Raw genomic sequence first — 18,402 nt, 5'->3', positions numbered from 1 at the left:
TATAAAATTACAAGGTGTGTGTGAAGTATATTTTCTGAAACATATTCTAAAACATTCAAGTATATAAGGGTCGGTGCAGAGCAGAACGCAAGTCACCATACTTACACGGGTACTGGGTGCACAGAGAGAAATGCAGACATTCGTCAATCTGCTCAGTTGCATACAGCTCTGCAACTAGACTGACCAAATTCATATGCTTTATTTCAAAGCCATCATTATCAGTGTATATTTGGACCAGACCAATCCCTGGAGCAGGGCTGGCTCGAGGGTCATTAGAGTGGAATGGGCGCAAGGGGGTGCCACACCATATGCAGTGTGGCCGTTATCTTGGACCAATAACTGGTGAGCCTAGCGGCAATCCGGCACAGCCGCCACAGCGCCCTCCACAGCCAGTTCTAACTTTTGGCCCGGGCAGCACTGTGCTTTTCCGGATGGCTCATATGTGGCTCGGGCCGTGACCTACGGTGACGAGGCGTGAGATAATTGGTCATGAATCTGCATGCTACTGTGCGAGTCTGACAGGTCAGGGCTTGGGCTATGAATGTGCGTTTTATTTATTTCCTGTGGGGGTACTGAATGCGTGCCTTTATTTCTCCTGTGAGGACAATGAAAGGGTTTCATTTTTTTCTTAAGGGGGCCAAAGTATGTGTTATTTTCCTTGTTTGGGGGGGGGGGGGGGGGGGAGATGCTAGTGTGTTGTGTATGACTGTGTCGCCCATAGTTGAATGCGCTCACTTGCGTTCAACTCTGCATCAGCTCCTTTCTTGCACAGCTTAGGCTTCTAGTTTTTGGCTGAATCACGTCCATCTAATGATTAAGCCACTTCTTAATAATGATGGGAACTGAGAGGATAACAAACGATGGGTCTCTATCACAATCCCCTTTCATGATAAATAGAGATCAACGTGATGTTGTCGAATTGGTATTTTTGCTTACCTGACATCAACTTGAGCATGTATCTTATCATGTGAGCTCTCCAAAGTCAGGTACAGAAACTGCAGGTCATGCTGTTGCTTCATGTAAATCTGTTGTGAGAAGACAACACACAGGACCTATACATGCTGAACTATAGACACTACAGGCTGCTTCATCACAAACAAACAAGAGTCAAATGCAAAAATACAAATTAAATACATTTTCATACTTTTAAAAGCATATTTAAAGCAAATGTATCCTACTGTAAAATGCTCTATAAACCACTAACAAAATTATATACTTCAGATGGGTAGTTTATTGTTCATTTGAAATGGAAGTTGGAAGCCATCTTGTACACAGGTAAAAGTGTCTATAAAAGATTTTCTCTGAGAACATTTGTATGAAACACTTCATATTATTATTGTGTGTTGGCTATAATAAAAACATAGCTGAGAACGGGACGTAGTTTATATCCCTGCTGGTGGGATGCCGGAGCTCAAAATGCTGGTGCCAGAATCTCGACAGCCAGAATCCTGGCGCCAGCATCCGAATGGTAAATATTGGGGTTAGGCACTAGGGGGAGGATTAGAGTTAGGCACTAGGGGAATGGTTATGGTTAGACTGCAGGTGTCTGCATCCCAACGCTGACGGGATACCAGTGTTATCATTCTGACCCTCTGGATCCTGAGCCTGGCATCCCATACCCAACCCATTGAGAACTCCTGAGTATATGAGAAATGGGCCTTAGTATAGTTCACTTGTTTGCATCTAATCAATAATATGATATTGAATTATTAGATTTAATGAAATAATTAGCATAACGTATGTAGAAAGGTGTTAACCTACATTGTAATAGGTAGTTAATAGTATATTCTGTAAACATTTTGATATATCAATGAGTATAAGAAGCTGTGTCTGAGATCTACAATTCTGAGAGAGATATTCATACTAGACAGGAGACAGTCTCATTTACAGCCAAGTGGATCAATAGCAATTTTTGGTTTTTTAATTGTGTGATTTTATAGTGGACATGCCAGCAGATTGTTTAAACTGACTACAAACTAGGGATGTGCAAGCTCGGATTAGTTCAGATTTTCCCGCTAAATTCAGATTTTTCCCGCCAAAAATCGGTTCTCAGAAAGAGCCAAAACGACATCTTTCATGGACAAACATCATTATACCTGGACAAAAGTCAATGAAAGATGATGTTTGTCCATGACGTTTTACCTCTTTCTAAGACCCGAATTTTGGCGGGGAAAAAAAAAAAAAGAAAGAAAAATCAGAATTTGGCGGGAAAATACGAACTAATCCGAGCCTGCACATCCTTATTACAAAACAGCCAGATCCTGCAACTTGGCCTTAGTGCTGAACATCAGGATCACTGTCCACTTTGGCCTCACAGGTAGGTAGTCAAGATTGTACGAGATCCAGCTCACACTAAACAGGAGGATAATTTCTGGCTTACAACTGTAGTATGGAACAGTGAGTTCCTGACTGCATTCTTCCTAGATGCCTGGGTATTAGTGAATTCCTTTTGATGATTTGATTATCATGCACCTCATCAGGACCAATTTAGGGGCTGAAGCACAGCTAAACTCAAATCAATTTGTGGGGCATGTTTTCTCATTGCTCATGCCTTGATAGCAAACGTACCCAACCAATGGTAATGCGTGTCTACTTGCAACTGAAGGGGCATAGCTGGGCTGTAACGGGGCATTCTCACGCAGGTTAACATCAGAGAGGACATGTGGACGGTACTGTGGGATATGCAGAGTTAAGTGTTTGCATAAATACGCCTGTTTTCACACAGACCTTTAGCACAAGAGAGGGCTGGTACACATGCACATGGATAATGATGGCAGCTAGGAAACCAAGTGTAAAGTTAGCGGCAAACCAGGCACAGCTATGCATGTGGCAAATCTACATATTCAAAAATGTTGAACCAACATCCAGGTAAATAGTCACTATAACTTTGAATGACTTCCCATATACAAATCTATATGCTTTCACACTAGCAGGACATCTTCACTTTAAAATGATGACGGCAGGAGACAGCTGGAGTCAGGTAATGGTGTTATGCAAGGCCCTAATCTATAAAGGATGTTTTAATCCTAAAGAGCAAAAGTTTGTGAAGTTTAGTGAATTTATAAACATCTATTAGCACATGAAGGGTGAAAACAGGAGATATGGTAAGAACTTACCTTTGTTATCTCCGTTTCTACGAAGTCCTTAGGGTCCACAGGAATACCTTGGGGTATAGGGCTTGGCTCCAGCCATGGGCACCACAGAGTTAAAGATTTCCTCCCAGGATGCACCGGGACCCCTCCTATACCCTGCCCCCAGGCACCTCGGTTTTAGTATCAAGCCATAGGCCGGGAGAGAGGAAAAAGGAAGAAGAAAGTCTGGAACACACAAGATTCACATTCTCATAGAAAAGGGAGACAGAAACTGGTGACCAGTACAACACCCTACGGAAGCACAGGGCGTCAGGGCGGGCGCCCTGTGGACCCTAAGGACTTCGTAGAAACGGAGATAACAAAGGTAAGTTCTTACCATATCTCCTGTTTTCTACCTCAGGGTCCTTAGGAATCTATAGGGATACCTTGGGGATGTCCCAAAGCAGTAACCTTCAAGGGAGGGGACGCTCCTGTGCAGAGAGGAGAATCCGCCGCCCGAAGGAAGCATCCTGCGAAGCAAATGTGTCAAAGGTGTAATGCTTGACGAAAGTATGGACAGTGGACCACGTGGCCGCCTTACAAAGCTGAACAGCTGAGGCGCCACATCGAGCTGCCCACGAAGGTCCCACAGATCTTGTAGAATGAGCTTTCACATGAGTGTATGCCTCAGAGATCGCCATGCAGATCCAGCGTGCCAAAGTCTGTTTATTGGCAGGCCAACCCCACTTATGAAATCCATATAGGACAAACAAAGAGTACGATTTTCTCAAAGAACTGGTACAGTCCACGTAAATCCGCAGAGCCCGTACCACATCCAAAGAAGCCTCACCAGCTGTGAGATCAGATGAATGAAAGGCTGGGACCACAATTTCCTCGTTAATGTGGAAACTAGACACCACTTTAGGAAGGAATTCGGGACGGGTAAGAAGTACCGCCCTATCCGAATGAAAAATTAGAAAAGGGGGACGACACGAAAGAGCCCCCAAATCCTACACCCTTCTGGCTGAAGCAACAGCCAAAAGGAACTGTTTTTGCCGTAAGCCATTTCAGATCCACAGAACCCAGAGGTTCAAATGGCGGATCCTGTAGCGCCTTCAGGACCACAGCCAGATCCCATGGAGCTACCGGATGGACATAGGGAGGCTGGATGCGAAGGACACCCTGCATAAAGGTACGGATATCAGGCAGCGTAGCAATCCGACAGGACAGAAACATGCACCTTCAGTGAAGCAAGGCGTAGACCTAAATCCAAGCCTGCCTGAAGGAAAGCCAACACTCTCGATATTCTAAACTCGTGAGGATCGTACGCTTTAGGGCGACACCACTCAAAATAGGTATGCCACACCCTGTGATAAATTCTAGCTGAAGCCGGCTTACGAGCATGTAACATGGTATTGACCACCGCTCTAGAGAAACCCTTGGACCTCAAGAGGGAAGTCTCAAGAGCCACGCCGTCACACATAGCCGACTCAGGTCTGGGTAGAGACATGGACCGTGAGACAATAGGTCCGGTCTCTGAGGTAACAGCCAAGGAGTGTCGATGGATAGACACTGGAGATCCGAGTACCAACTCCTTCTGGGCCACGCAGGGGCCACCAGCAGGATCTTGCCTCCTTCCTGCCTGAACTTTCGAATTACTCGAGGCAGCAGGGAGAATGGAGGAAACAGGTACGCGAATTGGAAGTTCCATCGTGCCGACAGAGCGTCCACCAGGAGAGCTCCTGCGTCTCTTGTTCGGGATCCATACGCCCACAGCTTGCGGTTGTGTCTGGAGGCCATGAGGTCTATTTCGGGAAGACCCCACTTGTCCACCAGGAGTTGGAACACCTCCTGGTGAAGAGACCATTCCCCCGGGTGTACATCGTGGCGGCTGAGGAAGTCCGCCTCCCAGTTGAGCACACCCGGAATGAAGACGGCCGAAATGGCCGGAAGATTGCCTTCTGCCCAAGTCAGAATGCGAGACACCTCCCTTAGAGCCGCTTGGCTTCGAGTTCCTCCCTGACGATTTAGGTAAGCCACCGTGGTGGCGTTGTCTGACTGAACCTGCACAGGTTTCCCCAGCAGAAACGGTCTTGCATGCTGCAGCGCCCTGAACACTGCTCGAATTTCCAATATATTGATCGGCATCCGTTGTTAGAAGGACCCAATCTGAAATCCAAAACTGACGTCCCCTGCGGAGATGAGACTTTTGTAACCACCACGTCAAAGAAAGGCGCACTTCCGGAGTGAGCCTGATCATCTGCGTCTTTATTCGACGGGGATTTCTGTCCCATCTGGACAGGATCAACATTTGTAGAGGCCTGGAATGGAACTGGGCATACTCCACCATGTCGAATGTTGACACCATGGAACCCAGTAACTTCATCGCTGAGAGAAGAGACACTCGGCGACTGCTTAGAACACTGCGTATCTTGGACTGCAACAGGGCTATCTTTTCCTCTGTCAAGAAGATCCTCTGTTGCTGAGAGTCCAACAATGCCCCGAGATGGACCATTCTCTGAGAAGGAATTAGAGAGGACTTCCAATTCACTATCCAACCGTGAGCTTGCAATACAGATATTGTCAGTTGTAGATGGCTGCAAAGGACTTGTGGCGACCCTGCCAACAACAAGGTCGTCCAAGTAAGGTAACAGGCGAACTCCCTGAAACCGCAGGTGTGCCGCCATGACCGCCATTACTTTTGTGAAGACCCGAGGAGCCGTGGAAAGGCCAAACGGTAGAGCCTGAAACTGGTAATGGAGGTCAGACACTGTAAATCTGAGGTAACGCTGATGAACCCTGGCAATGGGGATATGCAGGTAAGCATCCTGAATATCCAGGGACACCATAAAATCCCCAGGCTGCATAGCTAAAACAATAGAAAGCAGAGTCTCCATTCGGAACCGAGGGACCCTTAAAAACTTGTTCAGGGACTTGAGGTTGAGTATAGGTCGGTATGATCCATTTGGTTTTTGAACCAGAAAAAGGTTGTAGTAATATCCGGTCCCTCTCAGGGATAACGGAACAGGTACTATTACTCCCATCTGAAGCATAGAACGCACCGACTCTTGGATTGCTAGAGCCTTCGTTGGATCTGAAGGACGAGCTGTTACAAAGAACTGATGAGGAGGCCTTCTGCGGAAGGAGAGGGCATATCCCTGAGATACCACCTCCCTTACCCAAGTGTCTGTGGTGGTTTTGAACCAACACTGGGCGTATTGCAGAAGTCGGCCTCCCACCTTGGGATCCCCCAAGGGGAGGCCCAACCCATCAGGCTGAGAGTTTGTCGTCCGGCTTGGCAGCTGGACGTCTGGTACTACAAACTTGCTTCTTGGTCTTAGCAGTCTTTTTGGGACCTGAAGGTCTCGGGAAAGACTGAACCCTAGGTTTTCCCGGAGGGCGATAGGACGGATTTTTAGACCCAGACGGAGTCGGGGCTGAGGGTAGACGTGCAGATTTGGGAGCCGCCAAAGTGTCCACTATTTTGTCCAAAGCTGGTCCAAACAGCACCTGCCCATTGTAGGGTAAGCATTCCAAGCCTTTCTTGGATTCAGCGTCTGCCCTCCACGAACGTAACCACAAGGAGCGTTGAGCGGCCACAGCCGCCGCAGAAATCCTAGAAGTAAGCAGGCTCAAATCCAAAGCTGCTTCGTTAATGTACGTAGTGGAATCCCGAAGGTTACCCACTAACACAACCTGTTCGCTGGTACCCTCAGAAGCAAATGATGCTTCCAAAGCGTCCGCCCACCTTTCCATAGCCTGGGCCACCCAGCAGACAGCCATAGCTGGTCTAGATGCTCCTCCAGCAAGGGAATAGATAGACTTTAGGCACACCTCCACTTTACGGTCTGTAGTATCCGTCAGAGAAGACATAGACGGCATAGGCAAAGTTGCGCTCTTTACTAAGCGCGTCACGTGAGAATCCATATGAGGAGACTCCCATTTAGTGAAGTAATCTTCTGCAAAGGGATATGTACGAGCCAGAGCTTGTGAGGTTGAAATCTTTTTCCTGGAGATTTCCAGGCCTCCTCCATGTGATCAACTAGCTGACCAGATAGAAGGAATACTGCTGCAGCTCCTTTAACCTCTTTAAAATAAGCATGACTAGGCGCTGCAGGTAAGTTGTCGTCAGTAATTACCATGGCCGCACGGACTGCCCGTATGAGGCCTGGAATGTAAAGACTAGACTTAGCTTCTGACCCTACTTGAGGAGTGTCAGTGTCCGAAAAATCTACAATTTCGCCCTCATCAGGCGAGTCGTCATCTTCATCATCCTGAGCGGATGGATATGACAATAACGGTCTTTTAGCAGGTCTAGATTGATCCTGCTGAGTGCTCCGCACCCCAGAATCAGACAAACCTGGGTCAGTCTGATTAAGGACATGTTGCAGGGGGCACTGCATTACTATCGGTCCTGGAACTCCCAGAACAGGAGGCGGGACTACCGCCTGCAGTGCAAACCCCAATTGTGGAAACATAGGAGGGGCTGCAAGCCTATTTACAAGAACAGTCAGGGCTTGTGCAAAACAAGCCCAAGGTGGTTCCTGAGAGGTGCTGGGTACAGCAGAGGTACCAGGGATGGCCAAACATGCAGCACATAACCCATACTGGAGTACCGCCCCCTCCCCCACACCTGCTTTACATCTGGAGCAGGAAAATAGCAGAGGTGCTCCTCTAACAGAGTCCTCACTGGACATAGTGGTATGTGACACTCCTCTCACAGAAATAAATCTAAAACTGTGAGGTACTGGCACTGAGAGGGCTGGTCAGGAGGAAGAAATAGGGATAGTAAAATGGCTGACAGGAGAAAAGATCAGACACACAGCGCTAGCATAAGGTCACATACAATGCAGAAACCCTGCACTAAATGCACTATCACTTACACAGACTTACAGCCTGGCAGTGATAGCGCTACATACGCTGACCTTATACTGGGAGGAGAGGTATGTAAGGGGCACCCAGGCTCCGCACCCTGCACCACAGCGTCTTTGCTCAGAAAATGGCCGCCGGAGGATGAAGGGAGGCGGGCCTGGGGAGGATCACTGCCTCAGCCCGCCAAAACCTCAGCGTAAGGCGGCGGAGAGCAGTGATGGGGAGGAGCCTCCTGTGCGCTACAGGGAAGGCATCCTCCCCTGGCAGGCCATTAACCCCCCGTGGATGCTGGAGCGTGTTTCGCAACGCTCCAGCCCCGTATCCCTGGTGGTCTAGTGGAGCGCGCAGGCATCCGCCTGGCTCCACTATACTGCCGTCCCCAGGGAGCCCCCAGCCCTGGGGATGCCGGACTGTGATTCAGCGGGCGCCTACCGCAGACGCCCGCTGCTTACCTTAAGTAGCCCCCCGTACATCCGGCCACAGTCCAAGGCCCCCGGGGGTTCCGCTAGCGGGAACACCCAAGAGCCCGACGAGTTCCCAGGATCGCTACCGGTGGTCGGCGCCGGCGGGGGTGTCGGAGCGGTAGCATGGACGTCCGCTGGATAGTCCTATGCTACCGCTCTTGAAGATCTTCAGGGGCTGTTATACACAGCCCCCCCTCTGCGATGACCAGCTCTCGGCCAGGCACCTACTGAAACTGAGGTGCCTTGGCCTAGGGGCGGGGTATAGGAGGGGGCCCGATGCATCCTGGGAGGAAATCTTTAACTCTGTGGTGCCCATGGCTGGAGCCAAGCCCTATATCCCAAGGTATCCCTGTGGATCCCTAAGGACCCTGAGGTAGAAATTGCAGTTTCACTGATAATTATTTGTGTCCAACAAGTACACCAACTCAAAAAGGACCATTATAGGTATCTCCTCTGTGCTGTTTTGGAGTTATCCTTGACTCTTCCCTCTCCTTTAAACCACACATTCAGTAGCTCTCACAGTCCTGCCACTTCCATCTCAAAATATTTCCAGGATCAGACCCTTTCACACCCTGAAGGCAAATAATACCCTCATCCATTCACTGGTCATCTCCAGATTGGACTATTGTAACCTCCTCTTATTTGGCCTCCCTGACTCCCACCTCTATCCACTCCAATCTGTCCTCAATGCTGCTGCTCGGCTCATCTTCCTCTCCAAACGTTCTACTTCTGCCTCCCCTCTCCTACAAGCCCTACACTGGCTCCCCTTCCCCTTCAGAACCCAATTCAAAGTTCTTAAGGTGCCCATCCACTAGAAGATTAAATTGAGTGATTGAACGATAATGTTATCATTCAATCATTTGCAAAAATGTCTAAAACGACCAGCGATGCGCGCTCCCGCTGGTCGTCTATTATTATCCTTTATTTATATGGCGCCACAAGGGTTCCGCAGCTCCTCACAAAGTACATTAACAAATGAGCAAACTCGTAAAACAGCGACTTATGTACAAGACAATACAGAATAAGAACATAGTTTACAAACATTGCAGCAGCGATCATAACACTCAAAAAAGCAGCAGGGCATCAGCTACCAAGTGTTAAGTGCCCTTGTGGAGAGTTTTGAGTAGATGATCGGATGAGTGAGGGAAGGAAAAAGCACATAAGGGAAGAGGGTCCTGCTCCTGAGAGCTTACATTCTATAGGGGGGGGATACAGACAGGGGTGACACAGATAGGGTAGACAGTGAGGAAGATGTTTAGACAGCTATCATCGGGCAAACATGCTGGATAACCTGACGATAACGTCAGGTTCAGCATGTTTGCAGATGATTGATGTAGTCGTACAGTGCAGGCACATCACAGACTGACAAAAAAACTGCACGATTACAATGTCGTAATCGTGTAGTCTTCTGCCTGTCTTCTAGTGGGTGGGCAGCTTTACACTTACTTACAAAGCCCTCACCCAATCCTCTCCCAGTTACATCTCGGATTTCATCTCACTTAACACTCCTGCCCGCCCACTACACACAACAAATCCTTGGCGCCTCTTTTGCCAACTGATTACTTCCTTCCACTTCTAAAATTTTGCTCATGCTGCTCCCTAACTCTGGAGCTCTCTCCTTCAGACTCTCCACAAATCTTCAAACTGGCTCTCAAGACTCACTACTTCATCAAAGCCTTCCAGCTCTCATGCTAACCTGCTGCTCCCTCACTGTCTACCCAGTCTGTGTCACGTCTACCCCGTCTGTCGGAGGAGAATAATAATAATAATAATAATAGGTCTGCGGGCTTGGTAAAGCCAATTCTCTAATAATAATCAGAAATCTATTTTTTAAAATGCAGCGAAGAATTTACAGACTCCAACATCAGTGGTCAGATTTAGTTAAAGTGATTATTTGGGAATATATAAATTAAAGAGCACCACTTTCTAGGCTCACCTGTCGCAGGTTCTGCAATTCTGTGTCAGTTCGGTCTTGCTTGGATTTTGACAGCTGAAGAAGCTGATCTTTACGCCTCTCTCTTTCACCTATAAAATAAATAAAAAACAGATGCAGAGAGCATTCAATTTATTGATGTTAACCCCTCCAATCTACATATTTGAACGATAATGTTATCATTCAATCATTTGCAAAAATGTCTAAAACGACCAGCGATGCGCGCTCCCGCTGGTCGTTTATTATTAAAATAAAAATATAAAATAAATAAAATATAATAAAATAAAATAAAAATATAAAATAAAAAGTGGGCTGTACAAGGACACATACAGTTGTCTGCATTCCAACCACAGTAAACAAAAAGGTAGACTTGAAACCAAGCATTCTATAGGGTGCATTGACATGTTAGGTTGGTCTAAGTTGGACTAAGTGAACGTTCTACAAAAACCTTTCTTCCAGGCTTACCAAGAGAAGAAGAAAAGCTGAGGGGATACAAAAAACAAACAAAAAACACAACCTTCGTTAAAACTGCATTTAGCACTGCAGCTGTAAGTTCCAAGACAGGTTTCCAGACCCTCTGATAGACAATCAGTCTCCTCCTGGCGCAAATAAAGGATGATCAAGCCAGCAGATAAAGACTTTGCTTACACTTTGGAAACCATAAATCAGAAAGCCCATTAACTTTCCAACAGGTTCTAAGATAGATTGGTTGAAGAAGCTGGCTCATGATGTAATTGGGCCCTTCTCTGTGCATCTGAATGGTATTGATATCATGAAAAACAAACTAAGTACTGTGATAGGTACTGGTCCTACTTAGGTGTTGTCTCAAGCACTGGGACACACAGTCCCAGACACACAGGCTATTTGCTGAAATAATTTATTCTGGCATTCTACAGATCAGTGTCACTATGCACCCCAAGATGAGAGGCTAATGACACCTTGTCTTAAGTGTTGACTCCTGAGTACCAGGAAAAAGAAGAAAAGCTAGAAAACTGCAACAGAAGACTAGCGGCTAACCCCTAAAGTTTCACAATAAAGCAAAGGTGGAGAAGAATAAAGAAAATACATAATCGAACTTCCCTGGAATAGGAGTGGTCCAGGAGTCAGCCAGACTGCTAAAGGCAACAAGCCATAGTGCAGCTGTGTCAGCTGCTGCAGAGTCCCTGAACACTTCAGATTCAGCATACATTTAGGAGAAGCAGGGGTGATATAGGGCAGGGGCGTAGTTCCACTACAGCAGAAGAACAAATAGCTATGTAAACAAAATACAAGCTGAGACTTAAAGTGAGAATGTTACTAACCTGTGAAAACCAGCTCGGCCTTCACGTATTCACCTTCCTGTTTTAGGCGAATAATCTCCTCCCTTTGCTCATTGTTCTCCACAGTCTTTTGGCCAAGATCATCTTAAACAACATAAATCAGTACGCTATTGAGAATACAGTAAAAATAAAAGTTTCTTGACACCATGGGGCATCAATAAAAATTGAACAGTTTAACAGGCATGAGTAGCATATAACCACTTTTAAGTAGAATTCCGACAATGATGTGCATTTGGATTTTCTCCATGAATATCACATTTATAAGCCTCAATGTATATAGAACAGAAATTATAGCTTTACAGTATTACAATATAATGTGTATAAATGTCACTTGCCTAATATTTTACAACTCTAATTATCTATAAATACACACATTATTATTATTATCCTTCATTTATATAGTGTTCCTAAATGTCCGTAGCACCATTCAGAGAAATAAGTACACAGCTACTTCAATAGTACAAAAACAGTATAAGGGAATTGACTAATCAGACAACTTTGAGTCACAATAAAAGTCTTGCTCTGGGGTGGGCAGATAGAAAGGATTGTTGACAAAAACCATGAGTGGGAGTGGACTGGGAACATGGACAGTGCAGGGAGAGAACAAGAGTGAGGGTTCCTTGCTCGTAACTGAGAGGTGAAGTGGGAAGAACAATTTGGGTGGGCAGAAAGATGAGCGCTGATGAGCTTTTAGGAACAGGTGCATTTTAAGAGAGCGTTTGAAGCAGTGCAGACTGTTAGACAGTCATATTGAGAAGGGGAGTGAGTACCAGAGAAGGGGAGCAGCGCGGGACAAATCTTGGATGCAGAAGGTAATGACTGCAGACGCTAGGCGACAGTCACTGGAAGAACGGAAAGAGTGAGGGGGAGTGTGGACTGAGATGAGGTCAGGGATGTAGGAAGGAAAGGAACAATGAAGTGCTTTGAAGGCAAAGGTAAGGAGTTTAAACTGTATTCTGCAAAGGAATGAGTTGAAGAGGAGAGGTTGACTTAAACCAACAGGAAGGAAGATAAGACGAGATGCAGCATTGAAGACAGATGTAAGAGGGGAGAAGTGGGAGTGAGGAAAACCAGAGAGAAGGAGGTTACAATAGACAAGCAAGAAACGACAAGGGCATGAATAAAGGATTTAGTTACCCTCCTGGGTGAGGCTACTAGAGATGCTGAGGAGGTTGAAGCGGCAGGATTGGGCGATAACATTATAAAGTGGTGGATAAAGCAGAGAGAGGAGCTAAGGATGACACCTAGGCAGTGGACTTGTATGACAGGAGAGCGAACAGTGTTTGTACAGTAAGAAAAAGGTGGGAAGGAAAGCGGGTCCTGGAAGGTGGGGAAACAGTAAGTTTAGTCTTAAAGGGGAATTTAATTCTGGACAACAGGCTTGGTATGCTTGACTATTCAGAATTTTTGATCTAGTCAAAATGGGGTAAAGATTGCCCTTACAAGCTGTTTAACCGCTTGATAGGGATTGCCGCTAAATGATTAGTCTACATTACCCGGCATTCCAATTCAACATCAGTGAATCACAAATACTCTCTCAGATAAAGAGACTTGGAAGATTATGCAGGGGTTTCTGAATTGTCTAATGCTCCAACCTTGTTGCCGTCTTAGTTATTATTTTTAATTGTTATAAAAAAAACAAAATAATACACAGCGATTTACATAGGCTATTTCATCACCCAGTCTCTGCCACGGCGGAGTTCATAATCTACTTTTTGTAACTAACACACACACACACTTAAGCTACCAGTATGTAGATCCTCTCTTCACTTGAGAAATTCTCTCTCACGTATTGTCCTAAACATACCCCAGAAGCCTAAATTGGGCCTTTCCAAATTAAGAGGTAGGGAAATTATATTCAAAGATATACCTGCACCCTGGCAGAACAAATACTGTACAAAAAAAACCTTGACACCCTTCACATGTCATACACAAATTAGCTAAAGCGAATTGTAGAAGGACAAAGTTTATATTGAGAATGCATACTCCTGGGGAAGTCATCATCCAGCTATCACCTTGTCTTGTCCTGAGAAGGCTGGTCCAAAGAGTAGTGGTGGATATTTAGGTTGTACATAATCTGGAAACTGAAGCAAGCACAGGAACGTGTACACTTTAGTTAAACCATTCAGGTGTTACAGCTGCATGAAGAACACTCCCCTGCAACGCTACAAGGGATGGCTTGGATGTATTTTTCTCTGTAATCCAATAGGGAGACAATGGAAACACTGGAATGTGGTGTATGGAAATATGCACTTATTCAACAGAAACGTAGTCTTCACTGGTAGGCATCTAAAAAGACCATTGCCAGGTGGATCATTTTAGTAATTTATCATGCTTACACTGAGGCTGGGAAGCATGTCCCTGAACTGGTTATGGCACATTGTACCAAATTGATGGGTGTCATGTGGGCAGTACTGCATTGTACCAGGGCTGAGCATCTGTGTTGGATGACCACCTAGTCTTCAGAGCATACCTGCTCAAAATTCTACGGATTCAACGTTTTAGCATTTAAAGAGGTTAGTTTGTGAGCAAGGTGCTGCAAATTTTTACATTATGTCCTTCTCCCGAGTTCGTTTGGGGGACACTAGAACCCCGCTCTTATTTCCAGTTTGTTTCTGTTCACTCCTGTTGATGGAAAACTTTACTTTCTCCTATCCCTCTTGTTCTGAGCTGATTGTTATGTCCTCTGGTCTTCATCAGAGAAATACTAAGCTATACTAAAGGCTTCCAAAGTATCAAGAGGGGAGGTGCTAGAGCTTTTGCAAGTCAATTTGAAAGTGCCCAACTCCTAAACTACACTATATACCTCAGCACATCCAATGTCGTCCAATGAACTCGGAGAAAAGGATTTAACACAAAGTATAAATATCTCATTATATGCAGTTTTTACAATGTGAACCATTGTGGTTTGGAGAAATATAATATTCTTATTATAATCATAGTCCTTACGAGTGGCAGATTTTGCCTAGGGGCTGCCTTCCCCCAGTAATATCCATCACCATACTCCAGTAAGCCCCCAGTTGCCTAGTCTGTGCACTGCCAGTGGTTTCCCATTGGAAGCCCTTTTTGGTAGCTGCTCACTGGACTATCAGTCCCAGGGGGAGGAATTTTTTCTTCCTGGGACTGCCAGGTTGAATTGCGGTTAGCAGAAAGCACTCCCAATGGGAAGCCACTTCTGCATTTAGTACACCTACGCTACCTGGCTCCTGGAGGTTACAGCCGATGCACATGCGCAATGGATGGACCCAACTGCCGAAAGTTCAGAAATGAAATACAGCCAGAGCATCCCCCCTCTATCTAAAAGGTAGTAGTCGCCACCGGTCCTTACACCTCCTCATTGTAGAAAGAAATTACAACATATTTATCCATCTCCCCCCCCCCCCTTACCTTTCAGCTTATCAATTTCAGTCTTCATTCTTCTTAGTCTGGGTTTAAGATTATCCACTTCCTTTATAGTTGCAGCTTCCCTTAGCCTAGTCTCACGTAGCGCTGCTTCTAGATCTTTAAATCGAGATGTGAACTCCGTGATGTGATCGGTTGCTTCTACAATATCATTGTCCTAGAAACAGTAGTGGAATATTAGATTATATTAGTTTTACATTTTGGGACTGATGCAGAGTTGAAATTACGCCCATTTGCATATCGTATCCTGCATACATTTGCAATGCTAAGAAATTGAGAGCATGCAAATACAAGAATGCAGAGTCAAACGCATTCTGAACACATTTATTCTCACATGTTCAAAGTTCAGTAAGGTCGTGTTCAAGCAAATGCAGACCAGCATGGAGGGTATGTATGCCTATTTGGAGGTGTATTCTTTGTACACAGTATAAGACAGGTGATGATGACTTCTAATAAGGTGGATACATTGCTGATGCAGAGGCATCCGCATCTCAAGATATTTCCAAACATGTATTTGAGTAATATAGAAGTTTTCACATTCAACTGCATCAGCCCTTTACACTCAGAATGAATACTTTAAGCAAACACTTTATTGGGCAGCATAACCAACAACTAAGTGACTTTGGTGTCATTGTTGAAAAAGCTGCAACGGGTTCTTGTATCGGTGCACTCAAAATCTATTATGTGGAATAATAATCTATACATAGTAGTACAGTATATTATTATTATTATTATTATTAACATTAATCTTCAGCATATGCTATTTAAAACTAACCATGAAAAACTAATGCATGACAAAAACTATTGAAAATAACACAAGGGGAATATAGCATACTTGCCAACCCTCCCTCATTGTCAGGGAGACTCCCTGAAATAGCAGCAATCTCCCTGTCTCCCTGAAGAGTCTATCAATCTCCCTCATTTCACCTTACCCTCATTATGACACTGTTATATAAAAGAAAAAACAGAGATATATACATTCAAATGGGATCATTAGTATAATTTCCCTGCATTAGTTATAAGGCACAATGATCCCTATGGTTACATGCATTTTCTGAGAAGTATCAGTATATTTTCATCAACAAGTAGATCTTACTAACTGCTTTGGGGATCATTTACATGTGGATGCAAATCAATTTTATGACACGCCTCTCAGATGTAGTAGTACACGCCCAGTTTAACGAGCGCTTGTAGGTGTTGCTTTCACAATCTCCCTGAAATGCTTTTTCAAAAGTAGGCAAGTATGGAATATAGGAATATGACAAATTCAATGATTTAAAAAAACAAAAAACAAAAAAAAACAATGGCAATATGATAAATGTATTGACCAGGATGCATGATGTTACAGGTCACAAAAAACAAAACCAAGCATATAGCCAGCTGCTACAAACCCAACATACATCCCAATACAGAGAATAGAAATACAAACAGTGAAATAATGGAAATCCCAGAAATAAAATGTATTACAATAACGACATTTGAGGTCATCATGCATCAGTCATAAACCACGACAAGTAAGAAAATAAAAGAAAGGCCTAATTAGAACCAAGAGAGGGTAAGCGCACGCCGACACAGTCCACAATGGATGACAGATGAGATACCATTTTTGGGGAATAAACTGTGGGAAATATACTGGGTATAACAGGGCAATATACATTTTGTTTTATTTGTTTTCTTGAATTGCGGATTTTTATTTACATTTTTCAAAAGACAACATTACAAACCAAACACGGATCATTACAGGATCATTTTATCTAACTAAACCTGTCACTAACGCAAGTAGAGATTAGATCATGCCTAGATCTTGTTCTGTACAAATTGTAGAAGAGGGACTATACAGTTAGATTGTGATAGACTGGCAAATGGAGGGCTTCCTAGATCCTAATAGGACAGCTGGGTCACATAAAATGCTTCATTTTGACACAGGAAAATAACTAAATATCATGATAATGTTAAGGGTTGTAGGGAAACACCAGGGATATACGGAAACATGTAATTTACATATAAATGTGTCTTTTCTGTTATGGTGCCCCCTATGTGAAGCGCTATCATACAGGAAAGGGAATAGTGAACATCTCTGGGAAGGTGAAAGGGCTCTTCAACCTATCCATTCATACAGACATATGCAACAGGCGAAAAATACAGACAATCTAACCAATGAAAGTGAAAGTCGAGCGAATGTTTTTGCACATTTATTGGAGAAGAGAGAGAGCTATATGGGTTCTCAATCTGGTGTAGTATGTAGCCATAGGGTTTGTATGGTCACTACCAGTTCATAAGTAATAACCTTTTGGTTGAGTCAGGAAGTCTGTTGTATGAATCAAGTTTTGCTTTCACAGCACATGATCACTTGTACCTGCATTTATCTCCTAATCCATCAGTTTTGCAATCAACCTATATGTTCTCCGCACCTCTTAAGACTTTAAGTAAGAAAAAAAAATATTTAATCCTGTTTGGCATATAGGATCTAATAAATCTTGTTCAAAGATTGGGCTACACAGCTTTAATTGAACATTTAACTATGCTTTAAGAACAGAGATTACCATATAGGTGATGAGTTGATTTTTCTTTTATTTTGTGGCTATAATAATTTGTAACCCCTTTTCTAGCAGCGCATACTACCTGTAAGTGTACAACAAAATGTACACTGGTTTTTCTTTTTTGCATTAGAGTAATTGTAACTGCATTGTTCATTTACATTATAGTGTGCAGACAAATACTGATCATTTGTCTCATGCAACTAGGAGCGACTATGTCACACCTCAGAGTAAACGTGGTCATATACCACACTTACAGTACAGTCAAAGTAGTGAATTTTTGTTCGCAGCCGCATAGGGCATCGTATAAAAATACAGGAGTCCGAAGCGAGATCAGGCTGCGAGGGGACAGAGTTCAGCTGCTGTTGCCGGCATTTCTACACCATTGCAAAGGCAACTCGCCCCCTCGCTCTGTATTGACCCCATAGTGTATGTTTTATTACCTTCAATCTTAGTAAAGTGGATAGTTCCTGTTCTCGGGCCTGTAATCGTCCAACATGAGCAGACAGCTCCAACATTGACTCATTCAAACTTTGATTTTTTTCCTGCAAAAACAAAATACACTTTTCTGATCATTGAAATTAGGTTTTTCAATTAGATAGTTGAAAGACTTAAAGCTCCAGCATATAGTCTGAAATGGTTAATATTAAAAATATAATTCAACCCAAGCTAAAAAAAAATAGTTTTATATATAGTTCAAAAATACTCACTGCGGTTACTCATACTAAATTTTGTAGTCTCAAGTCAGGGGTAGATAAACCTATCTGGAGGAACTGATCACACCACAAGAGACAGATATTTTAA

General features: G+C 44.2%; 1 protein-coding gene across 3 annotated transcripts in view; it reads right to left on the bottom strand.

Moving 5' to 3' along the window:
* Positions 1-18,402, bottom strand: part of CCDC62 (coiled-coil domain containing 62) — a 46,167-nt gene that overhangs the window by 23,931 nt on the left and 3,834 nt on the right. For all 3 annotated transcript variants that reach the window (XM_088482176.1, XM_088482177.1, XM_088482178.1), the window contains 5 exons: positions 18,042-18,143; positions 15,047-15,218; positions 11,642-11,743; positions 10,344-10,432; positions 937-1,025 (listed from right to left, as the gene is read on the bottom strand). In XM_088482176.1, the coding sequence (XP_088338302.1) occupies positions 937-1,025; positions 10,344-10,432; positions 11,642-11,743; positions 15,047-15,218; positions 18,042-18,143 (554 nt within the window). The remainder of the gene's footprint in view (positions 1-936; positions 1,026-10,343; positions 10,433-11,641; positions 11,744-15,046; positions 15,219-18,041; positions 18,144-18,402) is intronic.

This window comes from Taudactylus pleione, unplaced genomic scaffold (assembly GCF_031769625.1).
Source record: "Taudactylus pleione unplaced genomic scaffold, aTauple2 ptg000282l, whole genome shotgun sequence".
NCBI lineage: Eukaryota > Metazoa > Chordata > Amphibia > Anura > Myobatrachidae > Taudactylus > Taudactylus pleione.
This window is presented reverse-complemented; position numbering and strand designations above follow the sequence as displayed.